Consider the following 26,364-nt stretch of genomic DNA (forward strand, 5'->3'; position numbering starts at 1 on the left):
AAGAGAGAATTGGAGGTCTGAGAGTAGGTTTAGAATAGCTATAATAGAGAATAGTGGCAATACAATGAGAAGTTAATTTTAAAATTGACAAGTAGCAAAGAAAACCGATTTGAAGATGGACAACAGTAATCTTTAATAGACTGAGTAATTTTGTGCCTTCCTTAGTAATATCTGACAGTCTTGAAAGAAAAAAAGAAAAATTCAACTACAAAGGGAGTGATAATAATTTGAGAGTTCATGTGTTGAGAACAATATTAAAGTAGAATTTAGAGTTAAAAAATGTAACTAGGAGTCAGCTAATGTACAGGGAAAAATTATTATTAAGTAATAGAAAGATTTGAGATGAGAGTAATGAGATTGATGACAGGTTGTTGTTGCTGTTTGTCTTTCAGTCTCAAGGAGAACTATACATAAAGGAGTTAATATCATGGCATGCAAGTGAATTGGATTAAAATGAGGGAAGGCTGTGCAAAGTCAAGTGTCACTTTCTCTTTTGGAGTCAACTGGATCCAGTGGCCACATATAAATCAGGATGACTGAACGTGGCCTTGGATGCAGTGTGAAACCTGACCTTGAGTAAAATCTTTAGCAGGTCTCAGTTTGACTGAGGCATTCAATGATTAAGGCTAGGTAAGAAAGAAAAATGAGGCAAAGAATGGCCTCTGTTACCTAGTCAAAATAAGGGGGGATAATCAGTCTGAAAGGGGAAGACTCTGAGGGTTTCTGACCAAAACAGAAAAAAATTGTTATTTCCATTCACTCTGAACCAATCAGGGCCCAAATAATGACCAAGAAGGGCTTGTGGGATCTACTGTTGGTCACTCAGTGAGAATCAGAGTGATTTGGGTTTACGACATAGTCCTTAAGAAAGAAATCTAGCTAATAAACCCAAAATATCTTTCATTTCAGCAATTGAAATTTACATTCCTTTGGACAGAAGACTCACAGGTATATGGACAGAGGAAAAGGGTAGGGAAAGGAAAGAATTAAAGGAAAGGAAGAAGGAAGGAAAGAAGAAATGGAGAGGGAGTTAAAGAAAGAAGGTGTGTTGCCCATTTGACCAGTTGGGTCCCCAGTAGACCAGCCCCTACTACTACTCATAGAGGTTGTGACTTGTCCTTTGTTCTCAGAGAGGATCTTGACACAGGGAGGTGATGCCATGACATGCTAGTGAATTGGATTTAAAAGAGGGAGCATTGTACAAAGTCACCAGTCTAAAACATAACCTTAATGATACTGAGTTCTGGATTGTGCATATGCTGTTTGTATTAACTAGTGTAGGAGATGAGAGTTTAGGGAGTCAAGAAGAATAAGGAACTTTGAAATCAAAAATTGAAAATTGCCAATATGAACTTTAAGTAACTGAATGAAATATGGGACATAGAGAAAAAAGGAAGAATGTGGATTAGGTGCTGAAGCTTCTAAAAGATTTGAAGAGGATAGCATAGATTGATGGCAAGTGAGAAATGGAGAATAGTATTTTGATTCAATGGTCCAGGTAGCAGGTTATTACCTTCACCTTGGCCTCTGAATCAGGAACAAGAGAGAAGGTGGAGCCTCAGTAGAAGATGATGATGATGTTTGTCTTCAATTCTCCAAGAGGACCATGACATCAGGGAAGTGATGAAGCACATGAATTAGGGGTGTTGTACTAAGTCACCAGCCTCACTTTCTCCTTCAGAGCCCTCTGGGTCCAGTGGTAAAATATAAATCAGGATGACTGGGGCACCTAGGTGGCACAGTGGATAAAGTACCGGCCCTGGAGTCAGGAGTACCTGGGTTCAAATCCGGTATCAGACACTTAATAATTACCTAGCTGTGTGGCCTTGGGCAAGCCACTTAACCCCATTTGCCTTGCAAACACCTAAAAAAAAATTTAAAAAAATAAATCAGGATGACTGAGATAGCCTTGAATGAGAGGCAGTCATAGTTAAGTGACTTGCCCAAGATCACATAGCTAGTAATTGTCTGAGATTGAATTTGAACTTGAGTCCTCCTGATTTCAGGGGCAGTCCTTTACCCATTATGCCTCTAACTGCCCCTAAAAGGAGAAGTAGTCTTCAAGGAAATAGGTTTCTTTTAAGGTATAAAGTAAAGAGGTGAAGGGTGAACATACAGACACTATAGACATAGCAATATGTAAATGCACCAGTAGTATAGACCATACCCCATCAATGTAAATGTACCATTACTGTCTCTAAAGGTGTGGTCTTCCTCTTCTTTCTCCATTTATTTTCCCTTTACACACAACAGTACCCATTCCCCCATAGACCTATTCGTCTTTCCACTACCTTTTCCCCTGTTATACATCCTTTTTCCATTTTTTTTTTTTTTTTTTTTTTGCAAAACTATGACATTCTGTATGTCAAATAAGTGAGCTTTGGCCCAGGGTCCTGGGACAAATGGGGCAGCTGGGCAGATGACATTGTATGTAATGCTGGGTCTAGAGTCAGGAAGACTCATTTTCCTGAGTTCAAATCTGGCCTCAGACCCTTAGCTATGTGTCCTGGAAAAGTCATTTAAACCCTACTTGACTCAGTCTCCTTACCTGAAAAATTTCCTGAGCAGGAAACAACAATTAGTGATTATTCTTTTCCCTGCATCCCAATTTCTTTCTTATCATGCTCATTGTTGTATTCAGTTGTTTTGGACATGTCCAACTCTTCATAATCCCATTTGGAATTTTTTTAGAAAAGTTTTTTTAGAAAAGCAGGGTGAAGTGACTTGCCCAGGGTCAAACAGCTAGTAAATGTCTGAAGACTCAGGAAGATGATGAGTCTTCCTGGCTTCAAGCCTAGTACTCTATGCACTGAGTCATCTAACTGTACCTAACATGATCTAGGGCAGGGATTTTTTCAACAAAGCCTGCCAACTCACACAGCTCCTCCCATCTGTAGCATTTAAACAGCCTGCAGACAGGCTTTGAAATGCTGCATAATCACTCCACTTTCCTATATTCACTCATGACTATATCACTAAGGAAGACTACCCTAGGGGCTTAGTATTCTACATCCTACAGATATAAGCCTGAGTATAATTACTCATGGAGTCTGATCTTGATCCTAAGCTTCTCTTAGAATGTTTTTATAAGTATTGAGAAAAATAGCAGTCATGTCCCTAAGCCAAACACTAGCCTAGAGTACTGTTTTCTTTGAGTATTGTGAGAAAGGACTAAGGTCTGATGAGCCAATATGTAGCCACATTACCAGTTTAAGGGAAGGGGAGGGGGGGGGCTGCAATTAGCAGTGATTTCATTCCCTCCTTAGCAACCTATAACTTGTTAAAACCATGGCAGTAGGTATATGGGCCACAGAGAAAGCAGTGGCTACTCAGTGAATGGTCCATCCCTCTACAAACAACTAAAACCAGTGCCGCATCATGGGGACAGCAGCATCAACAGGTATAGTTGTCCCTGACCTGTGTTTCCTGGCCTCAAACCCTTCTTGATCTTTATGCCTCAATTACTCTATGTATACAGCATTTCTTTCTTTAGATACCTGTATCTACTTTCTCCTGGGGGACATTTGGGAAAGTATCTGCCCATGGAACAACACTTTAGATGAGGTTGAGGTATCAGGAGATTGAGGTGGGCCTTTAGTTTGTGACCTGCAAATTTTAATGAAATTTGAGATACGACCCTGAAATCAAAATGCACAGTTTACTCTTGTAGTAAAAGTTCATTAGAAGATTTGAATGTAGTCCTGAGATCTGTCTTTTTTATATATGAAGCTTTTGGAGCTAATAAAGTATTAAAAACTTAGCTCTGGTTTGAGATACTGAGATCATTAATACTGAACAAAAATGAATGAAATTAGAATGGTTTCAGTTCTTTTAACTAAAATTACATACAACTTGTCTCAGTGAAACAGTTTTGGTGCATTCAACACAAAAATGAGTCCAAGAAGGACCACAAACAAAACACTCATTAACTCCCACAAACTTCCCAACTGTCCATTCTAGACCCTTTCCAACTCTTCCCAGTAATCATCCATCCTTCAAGGTGTTTCTATTTCATCTGGTTCTTCTCCTTACACACATCAGCTAATGTGGTCCTAAAATTGCTTTGGAGTTAACAATTAGCATTCCATCTCATTCATTTAAAAACTAATTATGCCAAAATCCATCCCCAAACTGCAATCCCAATTTCTTCTTAGCTCCTCCAGTCTCTCACAGTCCCTTTCTGTACCTCCTAGAATCTTTTCCTTGATATTCCTGTAAGTAGCCATTATATATTAAAAGGACCAGTCAACTTGGAGTCAGAAGACCCCAATTGGAATGGAGACTGTGGATCAGGCCCTGCTAGTTTGTAGGACCCCAAATAGTCAGTTTACTTTTGTCTGAGCTTCATTTTCTCATCGGTAAAATGGTGAGGATCAAATGACCTCATCCGTATCATGTGTGTTTTGTAAGGATAAAACATTATATAAATGTCAACTCTTGACATTTTTGTTTTGTTTTATTGATGCCCTTTGTTTTTTTACTCCATTTTTAGTAGCATTTCCTGAAATGGATCCCACCACTTATCCACTCACATCAAACCTTCTCTTATAACAAAGATATTTAGACCAAGGAATTCATTTGCTTTCAGTACAGGGTAATGATAACTGGCATCTACACTGTCTAACACTTTAATATACCTACAAAATATTTTGCATGTAGTTTCTTGTATTAATCTCACAATCCTGTAAAATCAATACTAAGGGCATTTTATCCCCATTTTACAGATGAGAAAACAGGATTAGAAAAGTTAAGCAACTTTACTCAAGGTCACAAATCAAGTAAATATCAGAGATGGGGTTGAATCCCAGGTCTCAGATGCCACCCAGTCCAGCATTGGTTCTTTCGGGCATACTGTCTTTTCATGGCAAGTCAACAATAGAGGAGAAATCAGATTTGAGTGGTTCCAAGTCAATATTCGAGCTTCTCTGCTTGGTACAGTTACTTTTTTACATTTTGAGCAAAGCACAAAAGCACAAACAAGTATAGTAACAGTTCAGGTCATTTTCATCTTGTTCATTTTGGGGGGCAGATTATTAGTGCCTCATTGGCATTCACTAAATTATACCCATCTGGCTGTTGGAGCTTCATTTCCTGCTCATCTTTGTCCCCTGCCAGGCACTTCTCTACATGGGCATTTTGTTTACAGCCTGTGACAGTTACAGTAAAGGATCACAATGCCTCACTAGTCCCTGCCTGGCGGTTAGAGTTTAGACGGGCCTAAAATCAGTTTACAGAACGGGAAAGGGAAAAACTAAGACATCATGGGGACAAGCTTGCTTTGGGTAGGAAACCTAAGTGTGACCTAAATATATTATTTCTGTCTCTGCTGCACAGGTTAGCCAGAGCGCCTGGACCAAGAAGTAGCACAAGTGAGTACTGGCTAGCCTTGCTCCCTATCTTTTCCTCATCCCTCTCTCTTTCCTCATATTTCTCCTATTTTTCATTTTTAAGTGAAGTTTAATTTCCTTCTTTTCCTGCTTATAGAATACGTTACACAGATCAAGTCATACTGAATGAGAAAAGATCCTTCAATCTGTCAATCTAATCCCATTATTCTCTTTTCCAAAAACCAATATATTTCAGGAACTGGACTCTAAATGTGGCTAGTCCTCTGTGAGAAGCTTTTATTTTGGGAAATTGAATTGGGAAGAGGTTAGCAAATCAGAGAAATCACTGGCTAAAAAGCAGCTGTCAATTTCTGTACCCAGTGGTGACGTGTAAAAGGGTATTGCTGTCCATCTTCCCATTCTCCCTTGGGCACCTTTGACAGCAGCACCTTTTCCCTTTGCAGTTTCTCCTCACCTTCCCTTCACATCCATTCCTCCAGTTCCCCCCCAACCCCCACCAGAAAAACCACAACACCTAGACCATAGCTCCTGTTCTCTCCTTAGAATCTAATCCTGAAGCATTGACCACAAATCCTTATACTGAGAGTAAGCTATCCAGGGTCATACTATGTCTGTAAAGCAAGTGGTTCAAATTCCCATGATATCAGTCTACTTTCTAGGGCCCAGAAGCATCAGACCATTTTTGTTCATTTCCACCTTCTAGAAAAAATAAGAAATAACATGGATCTGCATGGGCTACAAGAAAAAATGCTTTACAAACTTCTGAGATAGTCTCATTCTTCCCAAGTCTTGCTCTCTCTTCGTTTTAAACTAAAGATCGTGACTCTAGTTTTTTCTCCCAAATGATACAACTTCCCACTTGCTTAACTAATGCAATAGAAAGGTGGGCTCAGATTACAATGCCAGGAACAATAAGCAGAGGTATGATTCTTGAAACCCAGGTTCTTCGGGGTTATCAGGGTTAACCATGATATTTTCTCCTTGTTTTCTCTCCCCTTCCCGGGAATCTTCTTTCTAGGTTACAGGTTTTCAGGACTAAACTGCTCAAGTCTTCTAGTCCAGGCCTCAGAGCCACCACAACAGGATAAGGAAAGAATTGCCCAGCCCTCAAAACTATAACTAATGAACCTCTCCTGGAATATTGGTAGGGAATAGAGCTGAGGACGGGGAAAACAGTATTGCAATCATAAACTCTCCTCTCCAGTGATTTTTTTTCCCTATTATGGGTCAAACTCTAATTTTATGTCTGATCTGTTTCCTTTACCCTAAGCCTTATGTTGTTTACTTTGCTGATCTGACATCTCACAAAGCTGGATGGAAAAGAATCTTCTTAGTACCCAAAGGAAAAGCAGTTCTTACCTCTGCTAAGCCTTACAGCCTTGAGGGTCTCTTCCATATATATGTCCTGCCTTTGACCACTGCAATTTGGGAATAACAAGAAGAGAGGAGAGAGAATACATAAGCTCCTAGAAATGAGAAAGACCTCAGAGGCCAATGAGAAAGACCTCAGAGGCCATCTAGTCTAGCTCATTTCTTTTAAAAAGGGGCAAACAGAGGCCCTCAAAATGAAGAGGCTCACCCATGGTCAAACAACTAGCCAGTGGCAGAGCAGGAATCAGTGAGTAAATTTCTTGATCCCTGGGTCAATGTGCTTTCTCCAAGTGGTCAGGTAGGATAGATTCCCAGCCCAGGGGACCTGTTCCTCACCAGTCCCTCCTATCTGGTAGGATTTGTAAGAGAATCTTGTATATCGTGGTTTATTCATTTGAAGCACAGATTCTTGTAACCGTTACTGATACCTTGTATTGCATGAAATATCTATCCTTCAGTTTCCATTCTCTTCCTAATTCCCAGCCAAGGCTTCTTTCCCTTCCTGATATTTCCAGATGCTGTTCCTTCCTCTCCCACACCCACTCCCAGGCCCTTTAGTCTTAGTATCTTCAGTATACTCCATTTGATATCTTCTATCTCATAGACTCACAAAACTGGAAGGCATTTAAACTGAGCAATGTTGTACAGATAAAGTGACCTTGCAACCCTGACCTTTTTCCCTTCCTTGGAAACATGACCTACACTTGAAACCTGGACATGACCTTTAAAGAAGTTCTAAAGGACCCTCCTTCCCTGTCCTCACCCTTCCCCAAATACACACCAAGAAAACACTGTTCCCCTGAAAGCCAGAAATAACTCTGCCCAGCCCATCTCAAGATTCACTATGCTTTTAAGATAAAGATCTCAGCAGCCTGAGACCTACATAGATTACTCTCTTGATACCAAACCCTAACAGCATTTGCCCAGAAACCATTGCAAGAAAAAAATGTATATCTCCCTTTTTACTAACAGTAGATCTGTCCTGCAGAGACTCAGAGGACAACGGAGCAAGCTGGCATTTCATTGACATGATGAAGGCAGAGCCTTCCCCCAGAGGCACCTTCCCATCCATCATCTTTCCAGTGCACACCTGGACCAAGCTTGCAGTCTGTCTGCCTGTCACCACAGCGTCAGGACAAGGAGAGCCAATGATGATGGGGGGAGGGGAGGGGCTGCCAGAGGGTCCTACTGGTGGGCCCTTCCCTCTCAGATTCCTGCATGTACTAGCATCATCACCACTCCCTTCAGAGCATGGTTTCATCTCTGCAACAAGGAATTTCCCGGGAGGTTAAAAAAAGAAAAGAAAAAAGAAAGAAAAAAAAAGCACTACTCCTGTGTCAGTGACCTGGGTTTCTTTCTGACTTGCTGCCAAAATGTGGGTGATTTCCCAGGGTGGGGGACACTGTCTTCCCACCTGACCTTTGACCTTTAAAAAAAACACCAGCAAGTTTTCTTCTATCACACAAAGGAAACTTCAGGCCCGTATTCAGCTTTATAGACACCCCTGCCTAGGCCACGTGCTAAAAATAGACTCTTGCCTCTCACTATTGGGTTTCCGCTACATTTGACATTGCATGCTCTACAACCTGGGGAAAGAAAGAGCTCACTGCTATAGCCCCATAGAGTCCAAACCACCAAGTCCTTTCATATAACAGGAATTACAAATAAATGTATTGTAGACCACAGAGGATATGGACAGGAGCGATGTGCCCTGAGCAATGTGCCCTGTCTGCTTTTCCCTGGAGGCAATCTGGTGAAGCCATTCTGTCTTTCGTTGTGCTTAAATATTTCCTTGGCATACATGATAAGCAGTCTCAATTCTTGGTGATTTTTTTTTTTCATTTTTCTCCTTTTGGGCTCCAGTGTGTTATTTTTAGAAGGAGAGCTGCTATAAATATTTATAAAGGGCAGTGGCTGGAATGAAGTAAGACTCCACAGCTGGCTCCCTGCATTCTCTCTGCCTCAGCTGACCTCCAGCCTCTGCCTGAATAGAGCCAAGGAAGGCCTATGAACTGGGCCCAGTGGCTACAAATGATTTCCTATGGAAATAAGTAGAATCTGTCAGGAACAGAAATACTTATGGACAACAGTTGTTTACATCCACCCACCCTGTCAATTCTCCTTTTCACTCTCCTTAAAAGAATCTAGGAATGGAAATCATGGGCACTTTTAGACTGAGACTTTTAGTATTTCTTTGAGACCTGAAGAGGGAAAATGGGAGATGAGAGGGATAACTACTTCACCAGGGTTCAGGGGCTCTTGGCATTCTAAATCAAATCGCATGTGCTCTGGAAAGCTTAGTGGTCCCCATCACATTCACTCAAGCCCTAAGGTGTCCTGAGCCATGTTAGAGCATTAGAGCTATGGAGCTAGGATATCAAGCCTCAAACGGTTGTCTCTGAGACTACCTTGTTCATTTCAAGGTTGCCTAACCAAAGTTGTCTGAGGCCTCCAGAAACATTAATGGGTATTATCCTTTGCTTACTCATAGGGAATCATTTTGGGTTTACTTTTTCCCAGGGTTTGGGTTGGGAGGGGGGATGGCAGACTATAAGCAGAAAACAACACACTCCATCCCAGGCTCAGAAAAATTACTTCCCCTAGAATAATCCATACCCCTTCCTACACTTACTAGTGTTCCAAGAATAAAACAGCAGGGGTCAGTGATGAAGTATAGAGGGCCAATAATATAGTAGACTACTTTTTCCATTTTTATGTAAATTACTGATTAACTTCTTTTATTCCCAATCTAATTTATAACACTTTAGGTAAGGGTAAGCAGTTCTTCCCACAAATCTCTGCCTCCAGTCCATGGCTCAGCTCATGGCTTTAATTATTTTCAGGACACCTATAGATCATCAGCAGAGAGCATAATTCAAACTCAAGCTATCCCTCTTTCTCTTCAAACCAGGTTTGGGACAGTGAACTGACAAGCTGAAGTTTCTTCCAACATAAAATGGAAGCTCATAACTATCTTGTCTACCTCAAAGGATTATTGATTGGGTTAGATGTGATAATAGATGGAAAAATACTCAGCAGTGTATAAGATGTTATATGAATATAAGATATTGTCACATTATGGCATCTCTTGAATGCATCCTAGAGTATATTCTTATTCCAGTTCTTATAGAGATTGGAAATAATAGGTCTCCTTACTAATTGTTTCAGGATCATTTAAATACCTGAGTAACAGTGATTTTGGTACCTCTAAGTAAATGAACCTGAGTCTCTAAGAAGCAAACACCGGCCCCAGTAGTGTCTTGACCAATAAAACCCCCTTTCACGTAATCTCACTGTCAGAAGGTCATCTGACATTAAAGGGTCATCCAAATCAATCCATCCATGAGCATCTAATCATCTTATAGCATCCCTTCTATCCATCTTTACTTAAAGACCTCCATTGAAGATGACCAAGATCACTTAGACTGTCCATTCTATTCTTGTGGAATTTTAATATAGAAATTGCTTTCTCCAATAATAACTTCACAATAATATTCCTTATGGGTTACAAATAGTTTTAATGAATATCCTTTGATTTGATCCTTACACCAAACCTAAATCTTCCTCTCTGTAGTTTCTATTAGTTGCTCCTAGGTTTGTCATTTGGCACCAAAAAAGACCAATATCTCTTCTGTCTGACAGCTCTAAAATTACTTGAAGATAGCTATCTAATTGCTACTCCCTTCCCCACCAAGTCTTCTCTCCAGGCTAAACAATCCCAGCTGCTTCCACTGATTCTTATGTGGCATAGTCTCTAGGCCATAAACTAAGGAACAGAGGGAGAGGTGATTTGTCCAAGGTCATTAGCAGAGTCAGAATTGGAACGCAGGTTCTCAGACTCTTTATACTGTACCACATTCCCCTCATTTCCTTTATGTTATGATAGAATCTAATAAATCATCCTTCTCTGTGGAGAACTTTTCTGGTGATTAGGTGTAAAACACTTTACAAACCTTAACGCACTTTATGTATTATATTTGTTATTCTGGTCTCTCCCTGGAGGTATTCCGGCTTTCTCCTGTAGTTCCATTTTTTTCCTTCAGCCTTCCCAACTAGTTGGTCTTTCAACCAGAGATAAAGATTCAGATGAAAGCTGCTGGCCCTCCTTGTTTACTCCCTGCCATATAATCACTAACAAGTTATCCATTACAGGAAAGTGGGTGTTCAGTCAACTTTGGGATTTAATGTAATTAAAGTCCAAAACTGAAATGAACTCCCTTAGAAGGTTGCTCCCTATTAAATTTTGGAAGCACATTTTAATCATTTGTTGGATAATGTGGTAATTGTGGGCTTCTTCTCAGCTCTGGATTGTACTGAATGGCTGGATACCTTTCCATCTCTAAGAGGCTATGAACCTGGAGAATGAATATGGTATACTCTCTTATACCTGTTGCTTTTGCTGGTGTAGGAAGGTTTTTGTTTCCACAGGTAAGAGTGACTTCAAAGCAATCACCCACTTAACTGAGCCCGTTCAGGTACCAGATGAGCCCCCAAGAAAGAAGAGGTTCAACTAATAAGCAGTTCAATCTGGGTTAGAGAAAACCTTCCTCTCAACAACTCACACAGATGCTCTTCCTGTATTAGACAAAGCTATAAAATACATGCAGTTGATGTTGTTTATACTGTGTATGAAAAAGTGGTGAATAAGTAGTAAACTACACTTGTAAAAATAAGACTTCACTCCAGCTTCCAGCCGGACCCCTGAGGAAATGGAAGAATTTAGCTAGAGAAATACCAGAAAAGGAGCTATCTAAACGGGGGTAAAAAGAAAGAGAAGGGAATGCCAATCTCTCCTCACTAAACCTCGTATGCCTGTATCCCAAGATAGTATTTAGGTCTCTATAGGTCATATGCCAAAATGCCAATTTACATGACAAATAATCTTCAAATTTGATATTCCATGTTCTTTAGAAGACAGTCGAGGCTCCATAAACAATTCCAGGGTCTCTAAGATGATATGTGGTAGCTTAATGAGTCTACCCTGGAAGAACCTTAGCCAGAATTTAGTTGAAATTCAATAATTTTATAGCAAGAAATACCTTCCCTCCAACTCTTAAATGGCACACCCAGGGAGGGGCAATACTAGAAGTGATTGGCTGAAAATGGACATCTGCCCCCCCAAATTAGTATTAAATAGATGGTAAGTGCTTTTCATTGTTAAAATATTTAAATCTCTGGGGACAGCTAGATGACACATTGCATAGTGCTCTGGCCCTGGAATCAGGAGGACCTGAGTTCAAATATGGTCTCAGACATCTACTAGCTGTGTGATCCTGAGCAAGTCAACCCCAATTACCTTCCCACAAAAGTAAAAATTTAAATCTTCATAAAAATGATATATTGATTTTTCCCCAGAAAGTAGGATCTTCCAAAGGATTAAATGAGAATGATTGCTTATGTTTACATTTATGAAATAAACCAAGAGAAAATGCTAAAAGTATGGATTAAAGATAGGGAGGTTATGAGGTGTTCTTCAAGTCTTACTGTATTTTTAGTACCTTAATGGTCAAGAGTGAAGCCAGATAAATCTATTAGGTAACTACACTAAATTCATCATTAACATGGTATGCAGGCTGCCCTAGGAGAGGCAAATGGATACAGGTTGAAAAATGGAATTCCTCCAAATTCAAATGTCAATCAGAGTGGGACTGGGACTGGGATCATGAATAGCTACTATCAGTTTGGGTGAGATGGGAAGGAGTTTTTAAAAAAATGGAATTCTGGGATTAGCTTCTGATTGGGGAGTGGTATATGGGGAAAAAAGGATCTCATGGAGCTCAGAATTATGTAAACTAAATGGTGCTATTCAAGCTAAGACAAAAGAGATTTGCAGGTTTAAATACTGGTGTAACCTCTAGATTGGGTTGTTCAACCTTAGTTGGGGGTCATATCCAATAAAAACTTGTCAAGGGTCATATATAGAATTTACTATTTGATATTTGTTTATGACTATCATATTCATAAATAGTAAATTATATATGCAGCCCTTGATGAGGTTTTGTTGGACAATGCAGTCCAGAAAAGAGCTAAAAGGTAAACACCCCTGGTCTAGATTAGCAAAATTTTTCTGGGACCCTGAGTGAGATAAAAGAGTTTGGGTGTTAGGGGCGGCTAGGTGGCTTAGTGGATAAAGCACCGGCCTTGGAGTCAGGAGTACCTGGGTTCAAATCCAGTTTCAGACACTTAATAATTACCTAGCTGTGTGGCCTTGGGCAAGCCACTTAACCCCATTTGCCTTGCAAAAACCTAAAAAAAAAGTTTGGGTGTTGTAGGGCTATCTCTCAGAATACAGGATGCTTAACTTGTTATCCCCATGGTAGCTCAGAAACACTTCAACTAAGGAGGAATTTATTGAAATTCAGAATTAGAGCTCAAGTGAAGAAATCAACAACAGTCTCTAAGTGTAGACCAGAAGATTTCTACTGAAACTAAGAAAAAGTCTCAACTGATTAAGGGAAAACTCATACTTGATATTATATTGCTTTCCCAGTGGTTCACAGGCATTTTATTCAACTAGATACAATGTGATATAGTGGAAATAGTATTGGATTTGAAGTTGAAGGATCTGAGTCCAAATTCTGATTCTACCATTTATTGACTATATGATCTTGAGGAATTCTCTACCTTTCTATACTTGTTTCCTCATCTGTAAAATGAGAATGATGGATTAAATGACCTTTAACACATGGGATTCAATAAAGCATAGTCCCCCAATGACTATTAGACAAGAATATAGGCTTCAGATGGGGAGCACCATAGCTTTAAACCGCTGAAGGTCCCATTGTTTAGACTAATGAGGTACTAATCAATGTATTGCTTGGTCTAGACTCATCACCTAGGTAGAATTGAGCCCTAGGGTATAAGTGCTCTAATGTTGTTCTAATAATGTTTATTCCTCCCTGAAAATCTAGATTCTGTATCAGTCCTCTTAGCAATCAGTCCCATTAGCAATGGCTATAGGTGATGATGAATAGTATGTACTTTATTTACCCATCCTCAACAGGTGATGGATGAGTTTTACTCTGAACTCTTTCTCCCCACTTTTTGATGTCCTAAGATAAGGAAAGAAGAACTTCCATGTGTTAAGAGAGCAGTGTAAGGGAAGGGTAGGACTAGAATTGAAAAGTTGGGGCACTATGGAAATTAAAGGAACACAATGGTGAACCTGATCATGTTTTTCACCCTGAGGGGTGAAATCAGCTCATCAGAATCGTGATTAAAACTAGAAGAGACTTTAGTAATTGTGTCACTCAACCCCTTTATTTTATTTGTAAGAAGAATGAGGTGCTGGGAATTTCAGTGGGTTATTCAAAGTCCCATTCCTAAGTAAATTGCAGAGCTCAGGCTCGAACCTAGGTATTCAGCCTCCAAGCTACTGCAGGACTCTAAATGCTATCACAGATCATATCAAGTTGGGCTTGAGGATAAAATTTTAAGATTATGAGATCCAAAGCAACAGTGTCCATGTGATCCTTGTAATTCAAAGAACAACTCAGTCCTCAACTATTCATTCTTCACAATTAGTATTAGGATGAGGAGTCAGAGAGGATCTAGAGAGTTGTTAGAAAAACCCCAGGGTTGGTTAAACCTCAGCTTTCTTCTTGAGTCTTTTATTTTTTTAACTTGCCTTGTCCCTACATCATAGGATCCTAGAACTGGAAGGATCCTAAGGATCATCTAGTTCATTTCTACATTTTAGAAATAAGAAAACAGACTAAAGTAAGTGATTTGCCTAGGGTCATAGAGATAAGGTTTTGAACATGGATCTCCGGGCTGAGATGTGGTAGTGATTACACATAGACTCCTTGAGCTCCAGATTCTTTGGTCCTTCATAGTTCCAATGGGTAATTTGTTGGCACAGTGGGTAGAGCACCAACCCTGAAGTCAGAACATAAATTCAAATTCAGCTCAGACACACTAGTTTGTGACACTGGGCAAGTCATCCAGGGCCATACTGGTTTCATATCTGACCACTGAACCTAAATGACTCTGGTGGAGAAAGTGAGACTGGTGAACTTAGCACAGCACACCTCCTTCAAACCCAATTCACATTCATGTCGTGGCATCACCTCCCTAATGTCATGATCTTCTTCAAAAACAAAGGACAAAAACATCAAAACACAAACAAGCCAAGAAAATCCATCATCAGCCTGTCTAGACAGAGCAAGGAGCTGTCCAGTGTGTCTAGGAAAAGTAAGCAGGATCCAGGTGGCAGGGATTACCTTATCAAATGAAATAACTGCCCTTATGAAGGAAATTTGTCAATGATCTCTACCTCTCCTATTTTTAGGAATTTGAGTTTCTTGTCATCATTGCTGACAAGAATCCCTGTTACATCCCTCACCAGAATCCCTGTTAATCCATTTCAGCCAGCCCAGATTCATCCCCTTCTCCTTACCATGTGGTCAATAAATCAATCAACTTCTTTATTAAGAGCCAAGCACTAATGGCTAAAGAATAGATCAAAACTAATAAAGAAGAGAGCTAAAGGCAGTTGGGGAGTGAGGAAGGGGCTCAACTACAGTGGGAGTGTGAGAAAGAAGCTAAAAAGAGCATGGAAGAGTAGGAGGATTATAAAAAGAAGGATTGTGATAGGACATTGTAGGAGTTGGAGTAAGAAATTCTTTGACTTTTGGAGGTCTTTCAATTAGACTGAAAATGTGACATGAGTGAAAGGGAGGATGGGAGGATCAAGCATTTATTAATGCCACATTTGGCATTGTGTTAAGAGCTTAACAAATATCTCATCTGAGCTTCCAAAAAACAAGTGAGAGGTATTATCTCCATTTTATTGTTGAAGAAAATGAGGTAGACAAAGATTAAGTGATTTGTCAGGGCACAGTCAGTAAGCCTCTAAGTCAAGATTTAAACTCAAGTCTTCCTGTTTTTAGACCAAGTATTCTATCTACTGAACCTAACTGCCTCTAAGGTGATGAAATGAGGCCTTAGTGAGGGAAAGGATGGATTGGAAAGAAAGCAGAATAGAGGAGAACCTCCATAGTCTGTCATTGATCATCAGGGTTCAGGTTCTTTAATGTTGCCTTTTATATTTGTCCCTAATTATATCTTCCACTGTTTTCACTATCCTAGAACCTGGATTAGCATATTGAATATGGAGCTGCAGATGACTTGATCTTAGGACGCTTAACTACCAATGTTTCTGCCCCAATATTATCCCTTGTCTACCATTATTAATTCACTGCCTTATTAATTCACAAAATGGGAAAGTTAGATCTGGTTTCCAGGCCAGATTCCCTCTTCCAAACACTGCTCCTCATTTCTCCTCCCAAATTAATTAATATTAACTCATCCTCAACAGGTGATGGATGATTTTTACTCTGAACTCATTCTCCCCACTTTTTAATGTCCTAAGATAAGGAAAGAAGAACTTCCATGTGTTGAGAGTAGTGTAAGGGAAGGGTAGGACTAGAATTGAAAAGTTGGGGCGCTATGGAAATTAAAGGAACGCAACAGTGAACCTGATGATGTTTTTCACCCTGAGGGGTGAAATCAGCTCATCAGAATCATGATTAAAACTAGAAAATTACCTTGAAGTAGTCTACTTCAGAGAACACAATTCATCTTCCAATTCTTACTCTAAGGTTTGAAAATCCTGGGAAGAATGATTAGAAGATCTGAGGGAATGGGGTCAATCCATGCAAACTGGAGACCTGAGGAAAGATGGAACAAGAAACTTACTAATATCGTTTATCTTAATTATACATCCTTGCTACAGTTTGTCCGCAGCTTGCTCCTAGCCTGGTTCCAAAACTGTTTAACCTTGAGTGCTTGGTCCACTTTTGATATAAAGTGGGGTTTTTTCCTTCCTTAGTTGATATACTTTTTTAAAGAGCAAATTCAACTTCATTCTCAAGGTCAGGTTCACGAAGCAGCCAGTCTCTAAGAGAAATATGCAGGACAAGAGAAGAGTTGGCAGGAAGGTGAATTGTTGAGTGATCCAGAAACCATAAGGCAAGGGAGACACCAATCAATCAATTCCATTTTCTCAACACATATTGTATAGAGACAATCTTACTACATGCTTTTAAGAGAGAAAAGTAGAAGACATGACTTCTTTGTTTAAGCAGCTTCTAAAACAAACACAAATTAGGGTGGGAAAGAGACAGGAGGCAGTATAAACAATAGTAACATAAAAACACAACAATTATAGTTGAAAGAGAGGTATGCACATTGCTATTAGGAGGATGCTAGAATGATTGGGCGAATGAAGACATGGAGAAATTTCTAAGATGGTTTCATAAAAGAGGTGAATTTTTAGGGAAATTTTGCAGAAGAAACTGTCACTTGGTGACTCAGAGTGGTGGATCTGGAGCTAGGAAAACCTAACTTCAAATTTAACTCCAGACACTTACTAGCTGTATGGCCTAAGGGAAGTCACTTCATCTCTGACTTAGTTTTCTCACCTGTAAGGGGCAGCTAGGTGGCACAGTGGATAGAGCACCAGCCCTGGAGTCAGGAGTACCTGAGTTCAAATCTGGCCTCAGACACTTAATAATTACCTAGCTCTGTGGCCTTGGGCAAGCCACTTAACCCCATTTGCCTTGCAAAAACCTAAAAAAAAAAGTTTTCTCAACTGTAAAATGGGAATGATAATAGCATCTAGGGTTACTGTGGGGATCAAATGAGATAATATTTGAAAAACCTTTAGTACAGTTCCTAGTTGATAGATGGTGCTAGATAAATGCTTATTTCCTTCTTAATATGAGTTTAAGATATAAAGGGTGGGGACATTTGGGGTAGGGAATAAGGAATCATCTCTGGGGTTATGAGTAGAGTAGTCTGACTGGCACTTTAGTGCTTGGTTGTTAATAATTTTGAAAATCACAGCAGGGGAGATATTTTCAGACAGGTATCCTGAAAGTTTTCAAAAGCTATAACACTAGAAAATCTTTTTAGGCACCTAAAATTCACTGTTCCCTCTAACAACATTTCCCAATGCCAGCCTTTCCACTTCTAGGCATTCCCATCTCTCCTTGTTCCCCATCGTACCAGGTTAAAAGAATGCAGTCTCCATCTGGCACAGCTGCTCCCAGCTCCTTGGCAAGCACAGGCTCCCATAAAAGCCAAATGATATGAGGATGGAATAAAACAGCAGAGATGTCCTAGTTATCAGGAAGCCTGACCCTGTCTTCATCTAACACAATGGCTCATGAATACTGGTGAATAAATGACTGCTGAGCGATTATACATAATATACACCCAGAGATAGGAGGGTGCTCTAGCTATCACTCCAATGATAAGAGTAATTTGTCTGGCTGGGTACACGTCCCCTTCCTCCAATGATCTCATGTGATGCCTTTCTAAAGTTTTTACTTCATTTCAAACAAATGACTTTTCCAGATAAAAGAATATCCTTTTTTAGTCTCAAGTATGGACTTTTATTTATAATAATAAGGAAATATTTCATTTTTAACCAATAAAATTGTGAATAAAAGATAAGGGAATACAACTAGATCCCTGCCTTTTTAGGAGCTTGTGATCTAGTTGAGATGGGAAACAGAAAAAATTTAAAGACAGATAACAATGTTCTGTGGTTGCTTTATCTGCTTCAAGTCCTTATTCCAATGTCTCAGCATGGCCTAGAGGTGGCCCTGGGTTCTTGAAGGATATGCCAATAGAGTACAAGCTACAACAAGTTCTATCATGCTGGAAAAGCCTTGAATGTGGTCCCAGAAATAGACCAAATCTGTTTTTTAAGAACCAACCTGGCAAATAATAGAGAGGCACATCCCCAGAAGGCTAGCCACCTGGCATGTACACATGCACATGTGTATTTGTATGCATGCATGTTTAAATGCGTTTACATTTTTATACCATCCATACAGTACACAAGCATACATGTATTTGTATGTGTTTGTGTGTATATGTATGTATATACAGATTTGTATCCTCTATATAAGGCACATGTATATATTAATATACATATGCATATATGTATATATATATGTATATATATATATATAAATGATAAGAAGGATGATGATATTTGTCCTTTGTTCTCAAAGGAGGCCATGACATCAGAGAGATGGTGCCATGACATGCATGTGAATTGGGTTTGTGTGCTGTGCTAAGTCTCCACTCATTTTCTTCTGGATCCAGTGACCAGATATGGATCAGGACGACTGGAGGTGGCCCTGGATGTGAGGCAATCAGGGTTAAGTGACTTGCCCAAGTTATACAACTAGAAGACTTTTTATTAATATTCAAGTTAGCCCCAATTCAACTATCTATGCAAAATCTCAGGTCAGATTTGAACTCCATCCAAATCTGATGTTCTATTCTCTGTAGCACCTAGCTGTCCATGGCAACCTATGAAACAAAATAAAATTTTAAACGACCCTTTTCCTTTTTTTCTCATTCTGTTTCTATCTAAGTGATGTCAAAGTATCAGAATAGGCCACAGGGTATGTTAAGAATTGCAACTTTTAGGCTATCTATAAACTTAATTTTATCATTAGATCTATAGAAATAAGATAACTCTTGTGATCAATGGACATATTGCTGGAAAAACCAAGTCATATCCATCTTGATATTCTTAGTATAAATAAAACCAGAAGATAGACAGAAATTGTATCTAAATGAAAGGATGGCTCATCTTGGTTCTCCTTAGAAAATGAGAGAAATTGGTGGAGTGGGTTTTAGTGAATGTCGGCTAGAGCACCAGCCCTGGAGTCAGGAGGACCTGAGTTCAAATCCAGCCTTAGACACTTAATAATTACCTAGCTGTGTGGCCTTGGACAAGCCACTTAACCCCATTTGCCCTGCAAAAAACCTAAAAAAAAAATAAAAAAATAAAGTACCATTGCCTTAGAGTTCTACCTCAGTGGTTTTTCTTACAGATTGGTAATTATAATACCCACACATATTGGTCCTATTCACCTAGAGAGAAACCCTTGATAGTGCTCACTTGGATAGATCTGGTGAGGCCAGTCAGCAGGTAGGAATAATTAAGAGTTCAAGTGCAGAAACAGTTGGCCAGTGGCAAGGATCAGAAAAAATATTGAGAGAATAATCATGAGCCAAAGCCCAGAAGTTTCAAAGCAAAAGAAAGGAAAGGTCAGATACTGGAAAGAAGGAGGTTGGACTAAATTCCTTCTCCTATATTCAGATGGGATATTGGGTTGAAAAATTTTATCTATCTAGTATATAAAAGATATTTGAAGTCTAGGGGGTATAATTATTTTGTAGGAGTTCAAGATAAAAGTGATTTTTTTTTATAGGGAGAAAGTAGTTCTGTCCAGACTTGGAAGAAACAGTTTAATCTCAGTCAGCTGTAATTTCCCATCACTACAATGTACTTATTACACAAAAACCAATCATAGGTAGCAAGCAAATATATTTGTCAAAGCAAACAATAAAATGGTCATTGAGCAAGTCATATAGATTAGTTTAGACAGTGGAACACAAGATTCAGGGAACTCTGTGACCTGAGAGCAAGATGAAATCTCAGCTCAAGAAGGGAGAAAACAATTTAATCCAAGTAATCATTCTTGGCAGTCTTTGAGAATGTACCAGCTCCTCCCCAGTGTCTATGGCCTTAGAAGTCAGGTGTAAAACACTTAAATTCCATACCTTCTCTCTTTGCCCAGTTCCCTGGTCTCCTTCTGATTCTCTCTTGTGGAAGTTTTTCAGCCAATCAGGTATGTCTCTCTACATATACAGCTTCGCAAGGACTGCCTGGAGGTGGAATTACATACAAAACCCATACAAGATAAATAAATAAATGGATATGGTGGGACTCTAGCAGCTAGGAATCAAGAAAGGGCAGAATCAGGAAAAGTTTCATGTGGGTGTTAGGTAAGTTGAATTTTGAAGGAAACTAGGAATTATAAAAGGCATGATGATGATGATGATGATGATGATGATGTTTGTTCTTCATTCTATCCTCAACATCAGAGAAGTGATTTCATGACAAGCAAGTGAATAGAATTTGATTAAGGGAGTGCTGTGCTAAATCACCAATCTCACTTTCTTTTCCAGAGTCATCTGGAAATGACCCTGGTTGAGAGATGTGCAATGAAATATAGCAACAGCCTTGGAGTCAGAAGGACCTGAGTTCAAAACCAGCTTCAGACACTTAACAGTTATTAATTGTGTGATCTTTGGTAAGTCACATAACCCTGATAAAAGGAGTAGGTGAAGGAATGCATTCAAGGTGGGGAAAAGTAGTGTTATTTGTGAAGAACATAAAAAAAAGTCAGTTTGACTGGACTCAACAAATAAGTGTCATAAGACAAGTATGTTGGATCTAAGTTGCAAAGGGAATTACAAAACATGAGCTGATACTTGAATCTAGTGGTATTAGGATCATGGAAATTTGTTAATCCCAATTAAATTAGAACCCTCTGAATTCTAGCTAGGAAAAAGTGGTTCCCTAATCCCAAAGTCCTGTTGATTCTCTCATTTTCATTTCTTCCTCCATTGGAAATTCCTAACTCCATTCTTTATCATGGACTATGACATAAAACTATGGTCTATCTGACTTCCATTTCTCTTTCCCTCCAAATCATCCTGCACATTATTGCTATAGACATATATAAATACATATTGTGCATATTACATATATATGTGCATATGTATATTTATGTATATATATTTGTGTCTATGTAGCCATCTCTAGGGTGAAGGGGGAAGAAAAAAGGAAAAAAATTGCATGATAACTTTGTTGTATATTTGAAAGGAATAGCAAGTTATACATAGAAATAGATTTGCAGTTCCATGTTCAATCATTTTTATTATACTATGTTATAGAAATGCTTATCTTATTCCAAAAATTAAAAATAAATCTTTTATAAAGAAATCTTTAGTAAAACTTTCATCTTTTCTCCTCAAAAATATGAAATAATTATAGAACCTACCTCTAAGGGCATGCACAATGAAAATAAAATGAGAAGATTTTTATAAAGTTCTATATAAATATTATTATTATTATTCAAGGAATAATAATGGGTTCTTTTTTTATAGTATTTAACTTACCGTTGCCACAATGTACTTATTACACAAAAACCAATCATAGGTAGCAAGCAAACATATTTGTCAAAACAAACAATAAAATGGTCATTGAGCAAATCATATAGATTAGTTTAGACAGTGGAACACAAGATTCAGGGAACTCTGTGACCTGAGAGCAAGATGAAATCTTGCTGTTCAACCTCCCACTTCTTCCCCCGTATCTTCTTCTATTCTTCATTTACCTTCTTCCTCTCAACTCCTAGATCACTTCTTCTGTTTGCTAATCCTTTGCGCTTATTTTATGCTGATTGGCAATGTAGTGTAACAGAAAGCCTTCTTGACCTGGAGTCAGGAGAGACTTGGCTTCAAATTCCAACTGTCATTCTTATTTACAGTGTGGCAGTAGACAAATCATCTGGGTTCTCTGACTTCATAAAGTGAAGATAAATATTACTTATTTGTGAGATTCAAATGAAATCATGCATATTAAATGATTTGTAATCCTTGAAAACATATTTGTCTATCAGCTCCCTTTTAAAGTACATATTTTCCCAGTTGGATTGTAAGTTTCATGAGGACAGGAAGCAAACATTTTACAATTTGGAATTGCTCCTAGTATGTTGTTTGACTAACTGAACCCTAATTCAACCCAATTTAGTACCATCTTTTATAGAATTCCTTGGCTACTCAGTTCTAACCCCTCCTGATATCTAACTCTTCCTTATACTGAATCATTCCTTCCTTATACTTTATTTTATTACACAGGTAGTATCAAAGGTAACATTTGAACCCAGAACTATGATTCCAGGACCAATACTATTTCAACTACTCCTTGATGACATAGACACATATGGCATAGCACTAATTTGTTTTGGTTGGTTATTCTTATTTGTTACAAGGTGGGGGACTATGATGGTGGAAGGAAAATAAATGGGAAGAATGATGTAAAAGAAGCATCAGTATTTATTTTTAAAATTAAATTTTAGTTTTAGATCTGTATTCTCTTTTCTACCTCCTCTTCCCACAACTGAAACAGTAATAAAAACAGAGTTCTTGTTAAAATGTATATAGCAAGGAAAACAAATTTCATCACTGGTCTTCTCCAAAACTATGTTTCAAGCTGCACTCTGGGTCCATCAGTTCCCTATCAGAAGGTTGGTGGTATGTTTCATCTTTAGTCTTTTGAATTTGTATTTGGTTTTATACACACACACACACACACACACACACACACAAGCAACATAATTTGTTTGACCATTCCCCAATTGATGGACATCCCCTACATTTCCAATTCTTTGCCTCCACAAAAAGAAGTGCTATAAATATTTTTGCACATGTGATCATTTCCTTTCTCTGATTTCTCTGAAGTGCAGTCCTAATAGTGGTGTACTTAATAAGATATTTTATTTGGTTTTTTTTTTTTTAGATTTTTCAAGGCATTGGGGTTAAGTGGCTTGCCCAAGGCCACATGGCTAGGTAATTATATTAAGTGTTAAGTGTCTGAGGTCACATTTGAACTCAGGTACTCCTGACTCCAAGGCCAGTGCTCCATCCACTGTGCCACCTAGCCGCCCCCAATAAGATATTTTAAAAGAGAAAAAAAGAACTCACTAAAAACAACAGTTGTTGATAGTGGAGTTGGGGTTAAAAATGAGAGCTATGGAAGAAAGGATTAGAAATTTTTGTATCACAAGAAGTACAAGACCTTGATGAAGCAACAATCACCCAAATAATTCAAAAAGACAAAAGAAAAGCCAACAAGAAATATTAAAACAAAGACAGAAGACTGAAAAAATAGAAGAAAGCAAAGATGACTGACCTGGAAAACAGTTCAAGGAGAAAAAAATTAAGAATAATAGGGCAGGTAGGTGGCGCAGTGGATAGAGAACCGGCCCTGGAGTCAGGAGGACATAACTTAAAATCCCGCCTCAGACACTTAATAATTCCCTAGCTGTGTGACCTTGGGTAAGTCACTTACGCCATTACCTTAAATAAAAAATATTTTTAACTGATATAATCATTTTTACTATTCCATAACAAATGATGAAAATTAGGAATTCAAAGAAATATGGAAGATTCATGTGAACTGATTCACAGAAAAAAAACAGAAAAAAGAACAATATACATACATACTGATTTCATCAATAAAAGATATTAGTTACATATGTAATAATTTATAATTATTTTTGACTCGTTTTGGTTTTCCTTTTTCTGAAATATTTGAATACTGGTATTTGTTGATGGAAACTAAAATAAATTTTAAGATTTTTTTTGTAAAAAAAATTTTAATAGAAAAAAAGAATAATAGGACTATCTGAGCACCATGACCAAAGAAAGAAGTTTGAAGAAATATTAAAAGTAAATTGCCCAGATCTCTTAGAAGCTCAAAAGTAAAAAAAAAGAATCCACTTGTCACTTCCTGAGAGAAACCCCCAAATGAAAATGTCCAGGAATACTATAGCCAAATTCCAGTGCTTCCAGAAAAAGTTCTGTGAGCAGTCAGATAGAAAGAATTCAAGTACCAAGAAATCACTATCAGGAGCACACAGAATTTAGCAGCCATCACTGTAAAGGAGCAGAGAACTTGGAATATGATTTTCCAGAAGACAAAGGCACACTGCCAAGAATAACACTTGGCAAAACTGAATATAATACCTCAAAGGAAAAAAATGGATTTTTAGTGAAATAGAAGATTTTCAAGCATTCCTGATTTAAAAATAAAAACAGAACTGAATAGAAAATTTGACATTCAAACACAAGATTCAAGAGAAGCATAAAAAGACAAGTATGAATGAATAATGATAAAGGACTAAACAAGTATCAGCTGCTTGCATTCAAATATTCAAATTCTAATCCTTATCATTATCATAGTTTATAAAGGAAGTCCAATTAGACAAAGTTTAGCAGTGGTCATGTTATGTCTTGATGATCATAAGAAAAGAATGGAGGGAGGAGGGAGAGAGAAATATACTGAGGAAACAGGAAAGAAAAGTTAGGGAAATTTATATTACATAATCAGCTGTACAGATAGATATCAATACACACAAGGAGGAGAGGATGAAGGAGAGTGGCTGACATTTGAACCTCATCTGGTAAAAATCTCATCAAAAGAAAGAGAAAAACTCAAAGAAATTGGGGTATAGAAATGCATTTTACTCAACAGAGAAACAGAAGAGAAAGGGGATAAGGGGGAATTTCAGGAAGGATAAAGAGAAGAACTAATCCAGAACAAAACAAATTCTAAGCATATATAAAAATATTTATGACTCTTTTTGAAGTGCCGAAGAATGGGGATCTGAAGGGGTACTCTAAATTGGGAAATGAATGAACGAAGTACACTATATGAATATGATAGAATATTGTTGTGCTGAACTATTATTACAATGGCTAACCAAGATTACAGAGGACTAATGATGTAACATCCAGATAGAAAAATAAAGACAGAATAAGACAAATTTTTGTAGCATGTTAGCCACTCTGGAAATCTATGCTGATCAACTATGCAGGTTTGTAATGAATTTGTGTGTGTGTGTGTGTGTGTGTGTGTGTGTGTATTCTCCACAGGGGTGAGAAGGCAAATCTTGACTAATTAAAATTTTTTTTAAAAACTTAAAGATACAAAACTTGAGCATTCTGTTCAGCACAATGACCAAATAGTTTCTAAGAACTCATGATAAAATACCCTACCTTACTCGTGACAGAGAGATGATGGACACAGAGTACAGGTTGAGACATAATTTTTAAGACAGTCAATGTGAAAAATTTTTTTCTTAACTTTATGTGTTTATAATTGGGGGGGGGGGGGTGTTGCTTTCCCAAAGGAAGGGGAGAGGAAAGGAAGGAAAGGAGACTGAACTTTGAAAATAAAATAAAATTTAATTCTTAAAAAACAACATGAAATAATTTCTTATCTGGTTTTAAGTTCTCTGCTCTCATATAAAAAAAACACATGATTTCTTTCAAAATCAAAAGTAGGGGGCAGTTAGGTGGCACAGTAGATAGAGCAACAGCCGTAGAGTCAGAAAGACCGGAGTTCAAATTCAACCTCAGACATCTAATAATTGCCTAGCTGTGTGACCTTGAGCAAGTCTCTTAATCCCATTGCGTTAAATAAATAAAAAAAAATTTTAAAGAATGATTAAAAAATAAAAACTAAATTAAGATACTTTCAAATCAGTTTCAATAGGAAAAAAATACTCAATATTTAATAGCTCCACCCTCCCCTAATTTTATTCTGAAAAAGACACAGGTTCCTGCCAGTAGAGTTTCAAAGAGAGTCATCAGTTGCCAAGGTGTCTGAATTAGATGTCCAGTGCTACATGGCAGGGGATCCATCCATTGAAGGTATTGATAGAGTCTTAGGCTAAAAGGTGAATAAAGAAAAGTCTATTTAAATCCAATCAGAAAAGGTATTAAGAAAGATGTAAGAGTTATAGATATACATCCAAACTAGTTCTCCTTTTCATACTCTCCTAAATAGTTGTAATATAATTTGCACTCTCAGTGTATAATATGTGGTTTAACACATATTTTAAACTCCTTGACATTCTTCCTTTCTGTACAATCGCCTCCATTTGCAAACTAAGCAGCAAAGAACTGATGACCATTAATTGGGAAATGATTGAACAATTCATGAACCATGAAGGTAGTGGAATATTATTGTGCTATAACA

The 26,364-nt window shown here is 38.2% G+C and overlaps 1 protein-coding gene and 1 long non-coding RNA gene across 29 annotated transcripts in view; one reads left to right on the top strand and one right to left on the bottom strand.

Moving 5' to 3' along the window:
- The window catches only part of DTNB (dystrobrevin beta), a 410,081-nt gene extending 402,283 nt beyond the window's left edge, over positions 1-7,798 (top strand). For 15 of the 28 annotated variants that reach the window (XR_012473461.1, XR_012473464.1, XM_074209934.1 and 12 more), the window contains 2 exons: positions 910-1,043; positions 3,296-3,379. Coding sequence is in view for 22 of the 28 variants with exons in the window: in XM_074209934.1 (XP_074066035.1) it covers positions 910-1,034 (125 nt within the window). In the remaining 6 variants the exon portion in view is untranslated. Of the gene's footprint in view, positions 1-909; positions 1,044-3,295; positions 3,401-5,334; positions 5,370-6,366; positions 6,903-7,707 lie in introns of those variants that run through there. The other 13 variants (XM_074209948.1, XM_074209949.1, XM_074209954.1 and 10 more) reach the window with 10 other exon arrangements.
- Positions 1-16,362, bottom strand: part of LOC141504735 (uncharacterized) — a 149,741-nt gene extending 133,379 nt beyond the window's left edge. The window contains exon 1 of the long non-coding RNA XR_012473467.1: positions 16,268-16,362. This is a non-coding gene — a long non-coding RNA (uncharacterized LOC141504735). The remainder of the gene's footprint in view (positions 1-16,267) is intronic.
- Between the last annotated feature and the right edge of the window lie 10,002 nt (positions 16,363-26,364).

The sequence above is a fragment of the Macrotis lagotis genome, chromosome 1 (assembly GCF_037893015.1).
Source record: "Macrotis lagotis isolate mMagLag1 chromosome 1, bilby.v1.9.chrom.fasta, whole genome shotgun sequence".
Lineage (NCBI taxonomy): Eukaryota > Metazoa > Chordata > Mammalia > Peramelemorphia > Peramelidae > Macrotis > Macrotis lagotis.